The sequence below is a fragment of the Cololabis saira genome, chromosome 5 (genome assembly GCF_033807715.1).
Source record: "Cololabis saira isolate AMF1-May2022 chromosome 5, fColSai1.1, whole genome shotgun sequence".
NCBI lineage: Eukaryota > Metazoa > Chordata > Actinopteri > Beloniformes > Belonidae > Cololabis > Cololabis saira.
In genome coordinates, this window is record NC_084591.1 from 21302844 (window position 1) to 21322638 (window position 19795).

At 42.7% G+C, this 19795-nt stretch overlaps 1 protein-coding gene across 10 annotated transcripts in view; it reads right to left on the reverse strand.

Annotated features, from left to right (window-relative positions):
- The window catches only part of mical2b (microtubule associated monooxygenase, calponin and LIM domain containing 2b), a 69563-nt gene that overhangs the window by 18348 nt on the left and 31420 nt on the right, over positions 1-19795 (reverse strand). For 6 of the 10 annotated variants that reach the window (XM_061721182.1, XM_061721179.1, XM_061721183.1 and 3 more), the window contains exons 10-25: positions 19325-19451; positions 17535-17622; positions 14690-14837; positions 13362-13561; positions 11675-11763; positions 11050-11118; positions 10793-10921; positions 10276-10452; positions 9860-10126; positions 9643-9765; positions 8402-8845; positions 7690-7791; positions 7471-7563; positions 4284-4470; positions 4049-4122; positions 2959-3040 (exon numbers count right to left, since the gene is read on the reverse strand). In XM_061721182.1, coding sequence (XP_061577166.1) covers positions 2959-3040; positions 4049-4122; positions 4284-4470; positions 7471-7563; positions 7690-7791; positions 8402-8845; positions 9643-9765; positions 9860-10126; positions 10276-10452; positions 10793-10921; positions 11050-11118; positions 11675-11763; positions 13362-13561; positions 14690-14837; positions 17535-17622; positions 19325-19451 — 2399 coding nt within the window. The remainder of the gene's footprint in view (positions 1-2958; positions 3041-4048; positions 4123-4283; positions 4471-7470; positions 7564-7689; positions 7792-8401; positions 8846-9642; positions 9766-9859; positions 10127-10275; positions 10453-10792; positions 10922-11049; positions 11119-11674; positions 11764-13361; positions 13562-14689; positions 14838-17534; positions 17623-19324; positions 19452-19795) is intronic. The other 4 variants (XM_061721185.1, XM_061721186.1, XM_061721188.1 and 1 more) reach the window with 4 other exon arrangements.

Here is a 19795-nt window from a genome sequence, read left to right on the forward strand (position 1 = left end):
TCCGTTTTCCATTTGCATGCCAAATGTTTGAGAACTTAAAAAAAGCTAGGAATGACTGAAGTGACGCAGTTGAACCGACTGGCAACAAACAACAACGCAAATAAATAATGCAATCAAATGGATTTATTTCTGAATATATTTACAGCGTTGAAATATCATAAATTAAGCAATTTTACAGAAATTATCAGTGAGGGGGGGAAAATAAAATAAGCTGACAGGCTGCTTGGAGACGAAATATAAACAACTACAAAACATTATTTGTACAGCCAACAAAAATGTATCTGGCAGTGTGCAAAACAACAACTAGGAAGTACATGAAAGAGACCTGGAGAGCGGCGCAGAGGTGGGGAGGCCTCGTTCTGAAACAGAGGGAACCACAGACATGTGGACACACGTTACCGTCAAACTGGGCCTAAGAGGAGGGGAGGCTGCCGCCGGCACAGACAGAACACCAATTCAGAGGCCGTTCAGGTGGATTTTGGTGATGGGGCACGAGCAAGCACAGCATGAGGGTTGCAGAGGTCAGAGGTCATCCCGGACCATGTGAGAGCAAAGGTAATGGAAGGATTATGCTACAAACCAACAAGCGACAAGGTGCTATGTGTGCAATTAACCCTTTAACAGAAGCTCTGAACACTAAAGGCTCCACTTTTTCTGAGGAGTTCTTGTATAGTCAACAAATCCCAAGAAAAGACCGAACTAAGGATTTGATTAAAAAAAAGAAAAAAAACGTTGGTATTTATGTTGTTCTTTAGTTGTTAATCTATATTGTACACTTCCAAAAGGACAGAGTCGACAACCAAAGTGCCATTAAGCCCAAGTCTGACCTTTCCTGATCAGCAACTGGGGAATGTTATTTACACACAAATATAGCCAGATGGTGATGCAAACTAAAAGTTGTACCAGAAACAAGAAAGCTTCTACCTAATCCTCCCAAAACCTATTGAAATTGTATCACTAAAACTGTCAAAATTAACATATTTTGTCAGAAATAGAGAAACCATCAAGGTTAGCTGGAGTCATTATTCAACATCCAAACATTACGTCATCCAAAAGTGGAGGATAGAATATTAGTCCCACTAAGGGTAGCCATAAAAAAAAAAAAAAAAAACAGAATTCACTTGGTGTTGGTCTATTCGGGAGATTTATTGACTATGAATGATATGATGGAAACTAAATCCTTGAATATTTGAGAAGAAGAGAAAAAAAAACAGCATTAACGGAACCAATTCATTAGAATAATATTCAGTATGCTAGTGTATGAAGCGTTGCACAATGCTGCACATGACACCTCTAAGTGTATAGCATGCTGCATTCTTGCTGGTTCATGATTGGTTAATATGGGGGTAAAGGGGCAGAGCTACAAAGGCAGCCAATGCAAAAGCAACAAACAAGATCTTATGACCAAAGCTGGCCAATCGTCACCTTCTCGCTGGCAGGAATAAGCCAATCAGAGGATGCAGCAGTGGAAACTTGAAAACAGACTGAACAAAACGAAGTGAACGAGGCAAAAGGAAAATGAAAGCGAAGGGATGGCAAGAGGATGAAAGATGGAAAGAAAAATGCACAAAGTACCGAGAATTTCAAGAAGCCATTGTAAGAAATATTACAAAAAAGAGTTTTAAAGCTTACAAAATAATTGCACCGCATCATGAGAAGAACAACGTGAATGATGTTTTCTCCGAGTCCAAAAACAAACGTAAACAGATTTTAGATTTATAATCCAAGAAAAAAGTGAATAGTTAGACAGAAATATAATTAGGATTAATCTAAGAGAAAGCATACACATAAAAAAGATTTTTAGAAGTAAAATCATTTCATGAAGTAAAAAACATAAATAATGGGCTGTCAAAGAAAAGTATACCGTTTTAACAAATAAAAAACACTAAAACTTCCTTTGACAAGTATGTATTCCTGAAATGACATGTTTAAAAAATAAAAAATAAAAAAAAGGGGGTGGGGACACTGTTTTGGCATTTCCATTGCACATCTCTGTTGAGCAGTTAATACACAGCATGCGGTCGTCAGTCTCCATTAACGGCCTTACATCATTTTAGTGAAGTGAAAACAAAAACCACAGTTCAGATGGTTTTCTGGGTTCAGACTGTTCCAGCTCCTAAATGTCCCCAACACAATGTTTCGTGTACTTTAAAACCCAGCTGGAGGACAGAATTTTTTTGTTGTAAAAAAGAAAAACACTACCGTTAAACTTCAAAAGTGAAGCATGAAAACTGGACCACTGAACTGTGTGCAACACCACTGAGTACAACAGCGTCAGCAAACACGTACCAGGTGAACTCGCTACCAGCAGTCTGGAGTCACGGAGAGCCACATAAGCAATATATTCACAATAACCGGTGTGCGTAAGATGGACTTCATGTGCTGTCCGCCTTGAAGGGAAAAGGTTCACACCAGGCACTAAATGCAAGATAATTAAGTAAAGCAGCTTCTAACACTGAATTATTAAAAAAAAATTAAAAAAAACAATAGTAATACTGCTTTTTCAAATACTTAAAACCAAAATGAATGGATGCCTGGAGTGTTGGAGGTACAATTATTACCAGGTGTCAAAAGCATTACTCTCTACAAAGCTCTTATTGACACATTTTGGGCCGCACAAGAGAAGAAATCCACCTCAGTTCTGTGAGGCCACCCGGCCCGTACCGGCACCTTCTTAGTCCCCTTATGTGAGCTGGTTGCCGAGGAGCTGGAGCGAGGCCAGCTGGTGCTCCTGGTAGATCTGTCCCAAAACCTCATGCATCATGCAGAGCAGAGGACAGCCCAGGCTCAGCAGCTCAAACAGGAACACAAAATCATGGGAGCGGCTCCTGACGTGGGACCCCACAGCTGTGAAAGACTCGCACACACTTCCCCCCAGCTGTCGAGGCCACGCACACACCGCCCGACTAGCATGCCTCGGCCAGCTCAGGCCTCGCCTAAGCAGGGAAACCAGGGTACCTGGGGGCTGGATCTGGGCGCTGCCTGCGGCGGAGCAGATCCCGCTGTCCAGCGGCGACGGCCTGACGTGGCTTTGGTCTTCCTGCAGAAATCCAGAAGGGAAAAAGAAACTAAATGAGAAGCAGCACAACCTTTTAACGCAGCAAAGACAAGAGTTGCTCAATGAAATGGGTCCAGAACTACGATGCAAAAAGACATCGTAAGCCTTCAATCTACGTGGCCCTCAAGTGCAAATCACGACGACAGATAAAGAACAACGGCAAAAGAAACAACAGCTGAATGCCGTTGTCCTTCCCAAGTTGGTTTTGCGATTTACACTTCGGGGTCACTGTAGCAACCTCATCACAAATATTGCCACACTTTTTCAACAACAGAGACATCTTACAATACTGCAAAAGAAAAATTACTCAAAATGTTGATAAAACAGTGTCTGATGATGCATTTCCATGTAGAGGAACATCCTTCTGCTCAAGTTTCTCTTTTTTCCCCCCATTTGTTGTGTTTAAGGCATTTATGCTTCCAAGCTGCATGCAGAGTGTGTGCAACCACCAGTCAACGACAAGAGGACTACAAAACAACACTATATAATGATGACTAGTTCTGTAAATAGTCATGCCCACAAAAATTCCTGTTGCTTTTTGGTGACAAACGCCTTTTGAATTAAAAATATTCACGTGAATCTTGTATCGGAAAGCATCTTCACAATAACACATCTTTGGTGAAACAGATTCATGCAGGTGAGAGTTGTTAGCTGCTAGTCAAGTTACAGTATATGGTTGGAGACTTGCCTCTAAACTAAAGCTGGCGTCCGTTGAAGACTGGTTTAAGTAACGTTACGTGGAATGAAAATTTGCCTTCATTTTACAGACGTGGATTTTGTGGTTTACCAAAGATGTGTTATTATGAAGATGCTCTTTGAAACACAGTTCATGTGCCATATGTTTCACTTGGCAGTATGCGTTGATAGGTGTTCTCACACTTCAGCAGTTTTTCTGTCAAACTGAAAGTTGCTACACAACTCATCAGTAACACATTCTGCTGAGGTCACATAACAAGCAGTGATGCACACAACTAATGCCAAGTTTCTTACCATTCTCCTTCTAAACTTGCCCTGGTGAGTGCTGGATTGGCGCTGAGAATAATGAATCTTACAGTAGAATTTTGCTGTAAAGGAAGAAAGAAAAATCAAATTTAATGATATTTCATCTGAGCCTAGAGCAAACATGTCCTTTAAAAGGACATGTTAAACATTGGACTCAGTCCCAGAGAATCCGATACAGTACTACTACAACTAAAAGACAACAAGTAAGCAGGGGCAAACTCACCCTCTCGGGAGTCGAATGCATGTCCTCCGAGGCGGAGGGTGCAGTTGCAGACGTCACAGCGGAAGCACTCGCGATGGAAGAAGAACCCCTCTGCACTGAGCCTCTCCATCACGTACACCCGCTTGGTGCAGAAGTGGCAGACGTCACTGCCGCCAATCCCGGGAGGGAAGTTTCTACGGCCCACACACTGAGGGAACGACAGAAGACCAGGAGAGCATTAGAGATCCTACCGGGAGCTGGTTCTGGTGTGTTTTCAGGGGTGCTTGAATCCAGGAGAAGCCTGAGGAACAAAAACAACGTACAAAACGAACCTCTGAGAGCAGCAGTTAGACGGCAACACGAAGGAATGGGTCAGTATTGAGTCGGTAACACAGACCCCCCGGTTAGCAGAGAAAGGTGATGAGTGAGCTACACTGCTGCCTTGATACCACAGGAATCTCCAAGTTCCAGGAATCCTCTCTACAAGTGTCTCCTTTCTCCAGCAAGACAGTCAGGATGAATTTTAAGATTGCAGAGAAGCTTTGGGAAAGGTTTGCAGCAGTGAAGATTTCTGATGAGTCTGGTTGTCACGGAAATCCACATTTTGGAAACATGAAAAATCAACAACTTGTGCCTTTTGAGCATTGCAACAACTAAGGAATGATAAAGACAGTTATTTTTAAGCCGTGACCACGACTGTAGCTCGTGGTGTCAGTAGATCACAAGGTGGCAGAACAACAGAGCAGCCTTAGCAACGTACCATGTAACACAGAAAGGATTTACAAGACTGGGCCGTCATCAAGTAAGTATTTCTGCTGTTTTGCATCTGGCACCGGCTCTCCACTCAGCTCCTCGACGTTTCAGTGCAGGAATAGTTGGAACTCTTTGTAAACACTTAATTTAAACTCAGCCACTGATGTCGGCGCTCGGCAGCAGCGCACACCAAGTTAAATCAAGAGCGAACGGAGGGGAGGGAGCCCAGGATGGTGAATGAGACCAAAAGCAGAGAATCTATCATCCGTGTCAGGAACACATCAACTCAAACACACTTCTTGGTCAGACAGATCTGCATTTTTCCAACCGCTTTTCCAGTCAACATTTATTTCTCAAAACTTACAAAACTAGAACCCCGGACCAGGGTCAGCAGATTCTCCTGATATATCAAACCCATTACATACCAAGTCACCAAATGTGGCCTGAATCCATATAATGGCACTTGAATCGAGTCACATCCCTTCCAGAAGTTCCCTGTTAGCTCCTTGATGAATCAAAGATGCTTTGTGGGAAACCAGTTTCCAGACCATGACCACCTCCCCAACTCCAACCAGTTGAGGACCTGGTTGGAGTTGCTTTAGTGCTTAAATCCAAACAATGCAGCGCAACAACAATGGTGCCCCGGGGTATTTCATGCCACTAAAACCACGGTCCAATGTAGAATATTGGTTTCGCACAGTAGTTGATTATAGGGAGCGAGTCACACCATCACCACAAGCTTCTGTGCTTGTAAAAACTGCCAGAGCTGTTTCAAGGCATCCACAAATGAATGAGAAATGTGGAGCTTGTATGAAGTTCAAGTTGTTTGAGAAACATAAAATAAGGTTTCACTGCAGAAAATGGTAGCAGGAAACAAAGGATCATCTCAAATGACTAAGCAGGCAGCGTGTTACAGGTAAGGGATAATGCCCGACGAGAAGTCCATTAACCAACGCGAAGCAGAGGACGGTTTGCCTCCGCCAATTGCTTCAATGCTTTAATGTGTTTTCAGTTGAAATCATTAGTTTTATAACAAGCCACAGCTGAGCGGACTATTTATTCTCTCGTCTGCAGCCGTTGTAACCTGGTTAGTTAAAGTTTTTTTGCCAAGCCATAACTCAGTTTCCTTGGTAACACCTGAGGGTCTGACTAACACCTGGGACAATCACTACCGTCCCATAAGGTCCTTATGCAATGGACACAGTGTTGACTTCTCCAGTAACTAGGACGGTTACCACCTGGCAGTTGATCCAGCGCAATGATATTAAAGATATCAGGCAATTTGACCGAACTTGTTTTCTAGGTGTCCATTAAAAGTGTTAATGGACACCTAGAAAACAAGTTCGGTCAAATTGCCTGATATCTTTAATATCATTGCGCCAGCCAATCAGAATCGAGTATTCACACAGACCTTGGTATAATTAGTGATAACTGCATGCAAAGGTGCAGAAGTTCCACAAAAACAAAGCTGGCCCCCTGCAGAGTAGGGCTGTTCGATTTTGCCCAAAAATAAAATCTCGATTTTTTTTCTCTCAAAATCCGATTACGATTATTTTGTGAATTTGCAAAAGGCAAAGAAATTATTTCAAATATGTTGTTTTTTTATTGAACATTTGCCCCATTGGGCTTTAAGTGCAAACTTTGCTCTTATTAAACCAAAAATGAATGAATAAAGTGCAAAACTCTGTAAAATAAGTTGAAAAAAAGTTTTAAAAAATATAATAAAATATAAAGTTTTATCTCTGGAAAAAAAAAAAATCAGCAAATCAGAACTTGCAAACATACAGTAAGTTATATTTCCAATTAAATAGAACAAGACATTTTCTAATTAAACTAAACTGGGTCTTTGCATGCTAAATAATAATGCAACCCATGAAGGAGGTAGAGGTGTGTAATGTCAGTCACACATTTGCTGTTCACATTTGCAAGTTTTTTGCAAGGAACACGAGCCGGTCTACCGCATCTGGCTTGAGGATGGCTTGTTACAACGCCCCCTCCTACACTAAAGAGCCTTTCCGATGGGGCACTTGTCGCAGGTATTGAGAGGTATTTCCATCAATCATTAATATGGTATCAATCATTAATATGTGTGCAGACAAGATATAAAAAAAAAAAAAAAAAAAAAAAAAAAAAGTGAAAAATCGATTTTACGATTTTCACGTTTTAACATCGTTCTAATTACATAATCGCGATTACGATTTAATCGAACAGCCCTACTGCAGAGGTATCATATTTCTCCATGTTCGGACCCTACACACTCCCAGACCTGGAAACCAGAGCCTGAAAAGGCAAATAATGGTCAAAAGCTGGGTTATTCACCACACACACACACACACACACACCTTCCTAAAAGGCAAGGCTGATAGTTTAACAGGTGAGCTGAAGCGCACGCTTAGTTTCAAAAAGACCACAAACTCTGGGTTAAAGCGAACTTGGGCATCCGCATGCATCTTACCGGCGGGCCACCGGGCCTGTGGTCTGTCTCATAGAGGATGGCCAGCATCTGAGCTTTAGCATCAATGGCCGATGACACCTTTCCAACTGTACGCTAGAGTTAATGCCAAGTGCAACAGTGATGATGAAAGAAGAGGAAAAGGAAGACGGGTAAAGAAGAACAGGCATGATTGACTTAGAAAAGGCAGAGCTGTATTAGGACCGAGGTATTGACTGGTACCTCTTTACTGTAACGAGGAGCTCCGGTGGGACAGCTCTCGGAGCGAACTATTGATTTGGGGACGTTTCCTTCAATGTGGTCGGTGTCACAGCCCGCAGCGCGCTGAATGAACATGAGAGATGATCACTGGTACTAGGATTCACACTTACAGACAGGCATGACACTGATGTTAGACTGTGCTGAACACGCGGCTACATAAATATAAGCTCTCACACAAAGAAATGTTTGTGTCCTGCTTAAACGTAATCTACATTTTACAAGGTCTAACGTTGTGTGTTGTTCCCCACAAAGTTCCTAGTGTATAAACAGCATCACTTACAAACCAAAACTTTAGGATTTATTGAAGATGTGCTACAAATGCAGAACTTCAAGTTGCTTGCTAGTCATAATTAAAAAAAAACACACTATTTATGAAATTTCTCATATATAGATGCAGCTGTTATTCTTTACCAATAAAAGTATTGCCAAAGCAAATAAACTTGACATATGAAATATGGCAGACTATTAAACATGAAGTATGGGAACCAAACAATGTTCAATGTTTTAGGATTGCTGTAAAAACTACATAAGATGTAGATGTATTATCTTTTATGTTTTACATAAAAGATAAAAACTTTACATGTCCTATGTTTCCACTCAAATAGTGTCAGGGTCACTAACGCATAATTAAAGCCGAATCAATATGCCTTTGCAATCAACAGACGCCTGTTACCTTCACTTGCTCATCTTCAGCTAATTTCCTGTCATCAAATGTTCTCCGAGGACTTCTGTGTTCTCTCCCTCGTTCATTTTCCATTCGAGTCTGTGAATCCTCGTTTAAGCTCTGACCGTCACGATTGACGGAGATCTCCAGACTCTCTGTGTCACAAGGGGAGCAACCCCCACCACATATTTTGTCATCGGTTGTGGAGGACTTAGTGTGAGGAGAGTTTTGCTCCGAGTCGGAGCACGACAGAGAGGCGAGAGAGCGGGTCAGGGTCCTGTCCTTGTGGCCCGGGGCGAGGAGCGGGACAGAGAAGAAACCAGCCTGGGCGGCGGGGTCAGGGACAGGGTGGACCGCCGGGTAGAGCCCGGGGTGGGTGGTGAAGCTCTCAGACAGAGGAGGAGCAGGAGGAGGTGAGGGGAAGGAGGGAGGAGAGGATGCAGATAACTCCATCTACAGAAGGGAGCCAGAGAGATGTCAAACCCCGAGTGGGATGAAATTACAGGATAATTAACATCATCTTGTAAAAGAAAAACTTAGAAATGCGTCAAAAGAAGCTTCGCTGGTTTTCTCAAACCCAACAGAAAGACTACTGGGACTGTGGCTAAAAATCAGTTCAAGGATGCCATTTGATAACTGTCAGCTCATCATATAGAAAAAGTGTGAATTAAAAAATAAAAAAGGTCCAGAGTAGACATTTCCACCGCCAGCTGTTACAGCCCCCAGTTTAGCTGCAGCCTGTAAAGACTACAGTGAGTCACATTTTCACTGTTTTAAAGCTATATATTTCCTCTGAAACTGTTTTGACAGACCGAATAAAAAACTAGAGTCACTGTGTTTAAAGAGGATTTCTCCATTTACAGAGCAGAAGCTTGTGTTTCTTCCTCAATGCCATTTCACCTCCTTATGTTTAAAACAGAAGTAACTACTCAAGTTGATGAAGTGGAAGTAGAGGAATTAAGCACAGACACAAAGGTGGAAATGTTTCTGGTTTAGGGTGTTGGGCCCTTATATGTTAAGACCAGCTATAATATGCAATCAGTCGCACGCATATATATTCAAATGCTTCTGCTCAACCAAGTAAATCACTGAAAAGTAACATCTTTAGGATGAAAAATGTGAGAAAGTAATTGAATGTGCTTGTACTTGAAATCCAGTAAATGAAAGCAGTTATGAAGATGCTGCAGCCTCAGCTACTATATTATAGGAGTGTGAACACTTTCATGCCGGCAGCTGCTGCGATACTAAACCTGGGAAACAGGAAGACGAGCAGATGGTTTACTGGAGCCGTGAAACGAGTTAGAGAGGAGCACAGCTCTCTCCTTGATACTCTTCTTTGAAAATTCCCTGGCCGACAATCTCTGGCATTTACTCTGAAGGAAAAGCAAGTGGTGATCAAAGTTGGTAGGGGATGGGGAAGCGAGCTGTTATGAAGAAAATAGTGTTCGGAGGTGGGATGGAAGTCACCTGCTGCAGAGTCTCCTCTGATCTCTCAGAGGACCGGCCGGGACCACAATCAGACAGAGCAGAGAAACCACCTGGAGCGTCAGGGCAGACGCTTTCAGAGACACCAAAGCTTGGAGAGGGACTGGTAGTTAGAGGACTCTTAGATCGGGACTGTGATGGAGAGCGACTGTAACCGCTCGGAGAGGGAGATGATTGAGGGGAACAGAGGAAACCGGCTTGATCAGCCACAGTACCGGGATTCTCCAGCAAGCGAAGATAGACGGAAGGCTGGACACCAGAGGTGGAGAGGAGGAGAAAGAGGAAGTGTAGAGTTCACAACAAATAATCAACATGTTTGTGGTGCTCATCTGTATTTCTGGAATCAATCTTGAGAGACATCCTGCAGAGGAGTCTGCGAGTAGCGGAGAGAAGCATACCTGCCACTTCGGGCGAGGAGGACACAGAGCAGGAGGAGCGGGAGGGTCTTTGGGTTTAGCAAAACGGGGGTTTTCTGTCTCCTTTTCTTCCTCATCCTCCTCCTCCGAGAGAGGAGGTGAGGTGGTGGAAGGAGACAGAGGAGGAGAAAGGGATGGACTTGAGAGGTCCTCATCAGACTGGGACAAGGTAAGAAAGAGGAAAGGACAGGCGAGGAAAGAGTTTGGCAGGTTTCAAAACATTTCAAGAACGAATAACAAACACTCACTGATATCTAAAAGAAAATTTTAAAAGAATAAGTATTCTTGAGTTAATTTTTCACTGTAAAATCTAAAGATCTTCAAAAGAAGATCAGATAATGGATTGGAAGTTTTTTACATGTAGATGTAAAACAATAAAAGTCCATAAAAATATCTCCAGGTTTAAGAACATATTCAAATGAAATATAAGGTTATATTTCATTTGACATTTTTATCCATGATTAGACTTCATCTGTAATTCAGCTGGTGAACTTCTCACCTTGGTGCGCACCTTCACCGTCGAGGAGTTCTCCTCAAATTTGGCCAGCAGCTGCGTTGCCATGGAGCGGACCTTGTTCTCCCGCAGCTCCCCGTCCTCACCAACAGGGGGAGCACTGTGGCAGGACAACTGTGGCCAGACAGGAAAATGGGATTAGAAGAAATGATAAGAAATGAAAATGCAGCTCTGTAAGCACACTTCCTGGTTCCTTACCCGTTTGAAAACACAAAAGACCACTGATTAACTCCTGAACCTACCTCTGAGAGGTAATTGTTGCCCCTCCGTTGTCTCTTGTTTACAGAATCCTCTTCCTGTTTCTTGTCATCCTGTCACAGAAAAGATCCACTCACAAACTGAATTACCCTTTCAAAATCCAGACAGAATACCTTGATTAGATTGTTTAAAAAAAAAAAAAAAAAAAAACTAAAAAAAAAAAATCAATATTCAAGATCAAATACACTTTGTCTCTGGGGAAATAAGTCTTGGGTTATTGCCACAATGAAACTAAAACCACCGCACTTAAGTGGCAAACCTGTCAGAACTGTGGAAGTCTCTAAGGTCAACAAAAAGAAAGCATCTTAAAAACAAGAACTGCAGCTAAAACTACTTGCATTGTATATGAACATTATCCATGTAAAGTATCATGTCAAAGTCTGACAGCTGAGAACGATGATTAGATAACCCGCCAGGTGATGTATGATACCTTTGTGTTTTATCTCATGTGATCTAATGCTGACGTTTCGATGCACGGGTGAGGAACTGGTCAGAGGAAAAGGTCAGATGGATCTCCAGTCAGGAAGAAAAACCTATACCTCCACTGAAGTGACTGGTGGAGGAAAGAGGAGTGTGTGTGTGTGTGTGTGTGTGTGTGTGTGTGTTTACCCTGGGAACCCTCTTCCTGGGCTGGTGCACCGGCTTGTGGTTGGTGTTGTACGGATACTCTTCACCATTTTCATCTGCTCCTTTACAAACTAAGAGAAAGACACACAAATAGTTAAATACATAAAGAGCATCCTTAAAAAACCCTTAAAAGCATTAAGATGGTTTAATAGCAGTGCAAGACTGATTTAAAAGAAAGCTCCACCTCATGGTCATGACAATGTGGCGTGAGAGGAAAAACAGAAGTGACCTTGTTTTCAGTTAATCTTTCAGTTAAAAAAGCGCACTATTCATGAACAGGCAGAGGGAGATATAACAAGAGTCTGAACACCTGGAGCTTTTCACTGCCTCTGAAATGTTGAAGTTAGTAGACCTCTACACACAGAGATAACATCAGCCCAACAGACAAAACATTGATCCTGGTGCCTGTTTGCATAACTCACAATCAGAGCTTCTTCCTCGTGTTTTTTTTTTTTGCACGACTATCCGCAGGTTTTTTAAAACCCCCCTCACTAAACTGCTATAAATCTTTGAGCTAAAATTGAGGATCTACATATCGTCAGCAGTGGATGTAACGAGGTGAACCGCATCCAACTCCTTCAAATTATTCTGAAAATCTGCGTTCAAAAGGATAATCCTTGTTAAAATCGTGCATTTTATTCAAGAATGTTAGGTTACTGTGTCCAACCTGACCAAGTTGTGAATTTATACATTCATTAATGCTTATATACAACCAAATTAAATTTAAAACGGTAGGGAATTTTAAACCAAACGTGAAAAGTCCCCACATTTTCATCCAGAGTGACAAAGGTTTGTCACATGACATTTACATAAAGCTGGACACGTGGAACCGTCCGTATCCTGCCGAGGCTGCGTGGATGAGGGCCGCGGAGTTACGTGGAGTGACTGGATATGGCTGCAAACATAGCAGGCATACCAGTCGAGCTTCTGGCAGGGACTAACCTCACCGCAGTTGTGTAACACGCAACTATCTCATGTCACAGACGCAGACACGTCCGCTTTTAAACTGACTAAGAGGTGGTTTGAAAAGCAAATTAAAACGTGCAGCAGCAGCACTGAGGCACCATCCACCTTCAGTTCACTTTTCACTGAAAGGTCTGTTGTGCCGTTACAGTGTGATGGTTTTTTTAAAGGGTGGGCGTAAAATATTTCACATATTTGGTGGTTAAAAGGGAAGCTTTGCATTCAGTGAGTGAAAAGTTCAATTGGCCCGAGAGTTTTTCCTCCCGTTTCCTCCTGCAGGACCAGATTCTTTTTGTAATACGCTGGAGTGACTTTGTACGATAATCATTTCCTTATGTCAAACTCTGGTTGGAAGTCAGAGAGACCAAGTCTTAGAAATCTATGACAGCTTATGAGGCTACAGTTTACAAGCTTTATTAGTTCAGTAACTTCAGCTCCATAATTAAACCTCTGGTGGATGTTCACTCGGTACATAACCAACTATACCCAAGTTAACTGTCTAAAAATACAGTATTGTTCATGGCTACTAGTCCTGAGAAGATGAGGACAAGAAATACCGTCTGAAAAGAGCTGACATAATAACACCTATTTTAGGAACTACTAAATCTGTGTTGAAAAAAGAAAGAAAAACAATCTATCTATTTGGGGTAAATGGTAATAAGAGGGTCAAGCTTGTGATTCTGTGTCTACGGCAGTCAAGACTGACCGTTGTTGTTTCTCGGTGAGTTCCTGAAGGCCTCGTAGAACCTGGACAGGTAGAGGACCATCAGCAGCTTGTCCGGCTCGGCCTCTGCAGCCATCTCCTTTCCCGTCGTCACCGGCTGGATGCTGAACTCTCGCTCGGCAACGTCAAACGCCAACTGGTTGTTCCCCGCCACGTCCTCCTCGTTGAGAGAGTCATAGTCACTGAAATTGAAAAAAAGAAGGGAGGTATGAGGAACGTTAAGTTTTCATTTTTCATCTTTTTTTAAAATATCATACACGACAATCACTATGAAAGGCCTAAACTGTCCTGCCGATAATTTCATCCTGATGACAACTGATCCATATTGATCAGTATGATATTGACATGTATGAGCGGTACTATGATTTCCTTTGTTGGACTCAGTTGTTTGTTTGTGCTTCTACTAAATTGATTAGTTATAATAGGAAAATGATCATAATGAGGGGAAAACATCTTTTCTGTGCTAGACAACATTGCCATGTCTGCTTGAGGTCACTACCAACTCCAGGACTCTAATTATACCCAACCCTCTCACTCCGACCACCAGCTGGTTCCGTAATGAGGTGTGGTTCCAAAAATGTATTATTTCACATTTCTAGGTATTTTAAGTGGTTTCAAGATTAAAGGCCATAACTGATGTGTTTACGAACAGAAACGTCTATTTTTGTGACGACTTGCAGTTAACAGATGTTAAATGTGACGTGACTGAGATGGGCAGGGCCTCAGAGAGACTCGCTCCTGGAAAAGGTTCATGCGGCCAAAACAAAGTCTGAGTAATATAAAAAAGAAACGAAGAAGAAAAAACAAACATTGGTTGGTGTAATCTGGCAGCCACTGAGATGACACGAGTGCATGAAGCTAAATAAATAACTAGAGATGAAGTCATTCACAGGCATCACTGTGGATCTTGGATCAGCGTTCTCGGTTGTATGTAAACAAACGGTGAAGAGCAGACCAAACAAAGTGCTCAGGACGAAGCACGTCAGCTGCCAGCTTGCTTTATGAGTCGGATTATTGATTAGTATTGAGACTGTATGCAATTTCACATTCAGCTGTAAACCTGAACATCACTCAAGGAAATCAGTTAAACATCCACCAAAGACGAGACACACGGCTCTGAAAATATCTGCTGAAGACTGCAAAGGATATTTGCAGTAACAAAGAAAGAAAACATCTTAGAACAGGATTAGATTCAACCCTGCTCGTTTACAGAGAGCCAGGATATCTGACACTTCATAGGCCAAGAGGAAGTTACCCACACCTGAACAACAATGGCAGGTGCATCCTGGGCACATTGTGTGTGTTCTTACATGAGTTCGGGCCTCTGGCGGTGGATGAGGGCGCAGAGGGCCAGGCCATTCCTCCAGGCGGAGGTGAGGTTGGTGACGTCCACGCCTCTGTAGCCCTGGATCTGCTTCTGGCACCAGGTCAGCAGCCGGCTGGGCCGCACCTCGGACCCTGCGCGAGAGGGAACGGCATGCCGGTCATACTGTTCAGACGGCTGCGTCAAATCAAAGGAAAGGCCCTTTTCGTGCCAGGAAGGCTATCGTCCTCCCCGGAGAGCTTTATTTCTGTCTGGGCTGGGAAGTGGACGTGTTGACACCATGAAATGTGAAAACTGCAGATTCTTTTGGACCTGAGCCATGTGACTTGGAGGAAAATTTAAAAACAACATTGTAAAAAGCTATCCACCTTCTTAGGCTTAAGCAGACTAACTTTAGCAGCAGGACAGGGAACAGAAAAGACTTTCCTAGAAAAAGCAGTGGCACACCTTCAAACATTTTATAATGCATAAGAGTTTTCTTTCACACATCAGGATTTACAGTTGAACCAATGCCCTGGGGGGGGGGGGTGTTTGTGAAAGTGTCCACTATAAAAACAACAACAGAAGTTTTGCGACCTGACATAACAAAAAACTCGGACCAGCACTATTTCAAGGAAAAAGAAAAAGATGGAGCTGCATGTATTTAAGTGTAGCAGAGTGGAAAATAAATTGTGCATTTCTAAGCTCCATTTTTAGCACCTTTAGCTTCCTCTTTTGGATTAATGACCCGCAAACTTTTCAGTTTAATTTCTCTTTTCTTGCGTCATTTACAACAAGATAGCAACCACAACAACAGTTTTTCCAGAGTCGGAAACTAAAAATGAGCTAAAATTAATGGAGCATATTCCCAAGTAAATCCAGAAGGATTTAAAAGCTGCTTTCAGCGCGTGAATACGCACGCTGTTTGACATGTCAGGTTGTCATCAAAACATCTTTAACTCTAAACGACTACATTGTCTGCTCAGATAAAGCTGGTCAGTGCAGACCCCCACGCTGTTTATGATCAGGATTCCCAAGCATGTTTGACCCTCTTGACTGTACAATCGTTCAGCCATGTCTGAAATGAGGTGTGTCTGAGTTTCTGGAAACATGTCGAACACGATGCCACGAGTCCAGTGAACAGAATTATTAACTCAGTCACGGTTATTGATACTCGTCATGTTCAGTTATTTGCAGATGACGCTGTGATCTGTAGTCAGAGCAGGGAGCAGGTGGAGGGATGCCCTGGACGGGAGGGGAATGAAGGTTAGCTCCAGCAAGACATAATACATGTGTGTGAATGAGAGCCACCCAAGATGAGATGTGTGGTTTAGAGACTGTGGTGCCGAGGAGAAGACAGGAGGGGGAGCTGGAAGTAGCAGTCAGGAGAGAGGACATCAGAGGGACAACACATTGAGATGTTCTGGATGTCAGAGAGGCCAGACTGAGGTGGTTTGGACATGTACAGAGGAGGGAGAGTGAATACATCTCTAAAGGGATGATGAGGTCAGAACAGCCAGGAAGGAGCTCTAGAGCAGGGCTATTCAATTGGCGGCCCGCGGGCCACATGCGGCCCGCGGGCCACATGCGGCCCGCCAGGAGCTTTTATGTGGCCCCTGGCCATATTTCAAAAAAGGGGGTGTTTGTTGAATTTTTTATTTATTTATTTTTTCCCCATAATATTTTTATAACTGGCTACTATGGACTAAAATGGTTGTGCTCAATGCTTAATATAATATTCAAATAAGGAAGTCTTGGTGGAAAGTGGTGCTTTGTCATTATGGCTTGTTTCATTAAAAGTAGGTCAATATCAATTTCATTAAGTTTGCACAATGCATGGTTTCAAAATGAACTTGCCTTCAAAATAATATTTCTTTATCTGAATATTATATTTAACATTCACAATGACTAAATCTGGAGACAATTAATACATAATTAATATGTAAACTAGATATATTCAAATGTATAATACAAATGTATTATATATACATAAGTCTTCGTCTTTGAGTGCAAAATAAATTTTGAACCCCCACATTTTCAAATTGTGCGGCCCTCTCCATACAGTCTTTTTGCAGATGTGGCCCCCGGCTGAATCTAGTTGAATACCCCTGCTCTAGAGGATGTCCAAAGAGGACATTTATGGATGTAGTGAATGAGGACATGAATGTAGTTGGTGTGAGAGAAGAGGAAGCAGAAGATGATTTCCTGTGTTGACCCCTGGTTGATTGGGTCACCTTTACAATGCTGCCAGGGAGCTTTAAACCTGCAGTAAAGTCACATCTCATGAGCTGGCAGCAGCCAGTACATCACTATTTTGTCCAGTGGTACTTCCAGGCGAATACAGTCCGCATTTTATAATTTTAGCATGAACACTCTGCAGGTATAAATCAGGAGATGAGCGGGGGCCCGGCACCGACCATCGTCCTCGTGAGTCCAAGTATAGCTGAGAGCGAGTCAGACAGCAGATGACAGAACCAGACCTTTATAGACGGCTGATGAAGCCACTCAATTATACCACCAGCAAGGCATTTCACACCAGAGACATTACATTCTGTCAGTATGCAAAATAACTAAATGTTTATTAATCAGCCAACAAATACTGACCTCCTAAGACCTGGTGCAGTTTTTTTCTTGTTGCTTTTGACCACCGTTAAAGAATTAAAAATTCTTATATAGACAACACAAAGTGTGATGTTCACATGTGTACGCCAGGTCTCAGGAGGTTCATGTTCATGAGCCAGGTTTAATATGGTGGGTCTCACTGTACAACAGGACTAAAGGAAGTCTTCTACGTCTCCCATGCTCACTTGCTTTACTTGTAACGGCGTGAGTGGAGTCTGGGAAGTACGTACCTCTTCTGGACAGGTTGACAGATCTCCCCGTCGGCCCTTTTTCCACTTGACTTAAGTCACGCTGACCATTAATGAACAGGTGACGCACCTTGAAGGATGTAAAAGAAAAGGATGACAGACAGAATAATAACATTCCTGTTTGAATAATACGTTTCCTCTCTATATTAAGGAGCTGAGGCCTTTTTTAGCATATTCAGAAACCATAACAACAAATCATACTGCACAAGGAAAGTGAGAAAGAAGGTTACTTGCTCTTTTTTTAAGGCGACTAAGATCCAGATCAGCATCTAATGGATGGACTGACCGACCGTTTAATACATGGGTAAACCTAAATCAACAACTCATGCTTTTACTGAAGCAAAACTTTCATGTAATAACTCAACAAGCTTCCCAACAGGCTTAAGTAGGAGCTGAACCAGCCTCCCTCAGAATCATCCAGTCAGTTTCTGTGTGGATCTGAGAAGTGGATGTTGGTCATCAGCCCCACACAGACACTATTTTTTAATCACAAATTCCTGCACTTCAAAGCATCTGGAAGTTGAGCAGCTGATGGAAGACACCTGGCATCCACATTTAGGTGACAGTGTACATGAGTTAAGACACAACTGCATAGAGCCATTGTTCAGTACAGTAGTTATGCAAGCAAATGCCATATTTTTGCATGTTTTTTTATCAGGATAAATAACCTCCTCAGTTCATTTATTTTCATAACAAAATTTTGCATGCCAGAGCTCTGCCTCAAGCGCCCCTTGTTGCTCCTGCACGAAGGCAGCTGATGTGCATCAGTACAGTGGGAGGGCAGATCTGATCTTACGACACAGCGAGTGCAGTCAGAACTCATCAAAACAAGTCTGTGCTTGCTAGTACGTTGTTTTTTTGCTTGTTTGTTGATTTAAAATAAGCTGCTTCTCTGCCACTGTGGAAAGTTTTAAAAACATGTTTTTTCCTCAAATACGGAAAATATTCATGTATTATGTAAAGTAATTATGGTGAAATTCTCTTTTATCCCTCTGATTTGAAGGAGACATGAGACCTTTTTTCCCCAAAGACAGTTTTGTAAAGTCTTCATGAAATGCTTGAGAGTCACAGTACAACTATTTCATATCCTTACCGACTGGTTTTAAAGGGAGGTGAGGCGAGTCCATCGACTCCAACCACAAACCAAACTTCTCAGTCATGTATTGAAATATTTCATTAGTTTCCATATCCATCTTCCCATCCATCTGGCAGCAGATCCACACATTCAGGACTGCAAACAGCCAAAACTACCCGCGGAAGTCTGAACTGAGCATCAGGCGGGGAAGAAGGTGATTTAAGTGACCTTGGATGCGTAATGGATGTTGATGCCAGACGGACTGCTGTGGCTTGCAGAGATTTCCCTTCGCAGCCACGTCCAAGGCTTATAGAGGCCGGTCTTAAAATTAAAAACTTGTCCAGTGAGCAGTAGTCCTCTAAGTGGAAATGCCTTGTTGATGCCAGAGGTAAGATGAGACGCCAGATTGGTTCAAAAACGTCAACATAAAACACAAATGTTTGTTACAACGTGAAGACGAGGCTAGAATCCACACAGGCTCACTGAGACCAAGCAGGAGTGCTGTCGGTCCAGTAGAGTCTGTAGCAGCTACGTCAACATCTGATCATCAACAAACATCTCTGAGGAATACTTCAGGAACCTTGTTCAATCGATGCCATTACGAACGTTTAGGGAGTTTGTAAGGCAAAAGGGGGACCCTGAACTTCAACCGAAGCTAAACTCTGTTCACGCGCTGGTTTCTGAGCGCTGGACTGACCTGATGTGGACGCACACAGCTGGAGTTCAGGTTGGGGTAGCGGCTCGCAGGATCAATGCTGTACTGCTCAAAGTTTTTACTGATGTTCTCTGTGGTGGTCTGAGGTAGCAGTCGGTAAATGCTCTCCCTGGGAAGAGACAAGGACAAAAGGTCAGACTTGAAGTTAAAGAAAGAGCTTCAACATTCCCAGTTACTGCAGCCGGTAGATGTGTGTGCAAGGACAGGTGAAGCTTTAGAGAACTACAGCTAGGCGTTGAGGTTCAGTCTCTGTCACGATGCTACCCAGGATTACTCATGTGAGCTTGAGCTCAGTCAGTCTCTGACGGCCTCAGCAGCTCTGTGAGCGTGTGTCATCACTGACATAGCGCTGTAAGTGATACCCTGTTGTCACAAGACGAAAGTGATACGTGGCAGCAGGATGATGCTTCCTAAAAAGAAAATATTCCTTAAAATGAAACTGATTTTTCGACA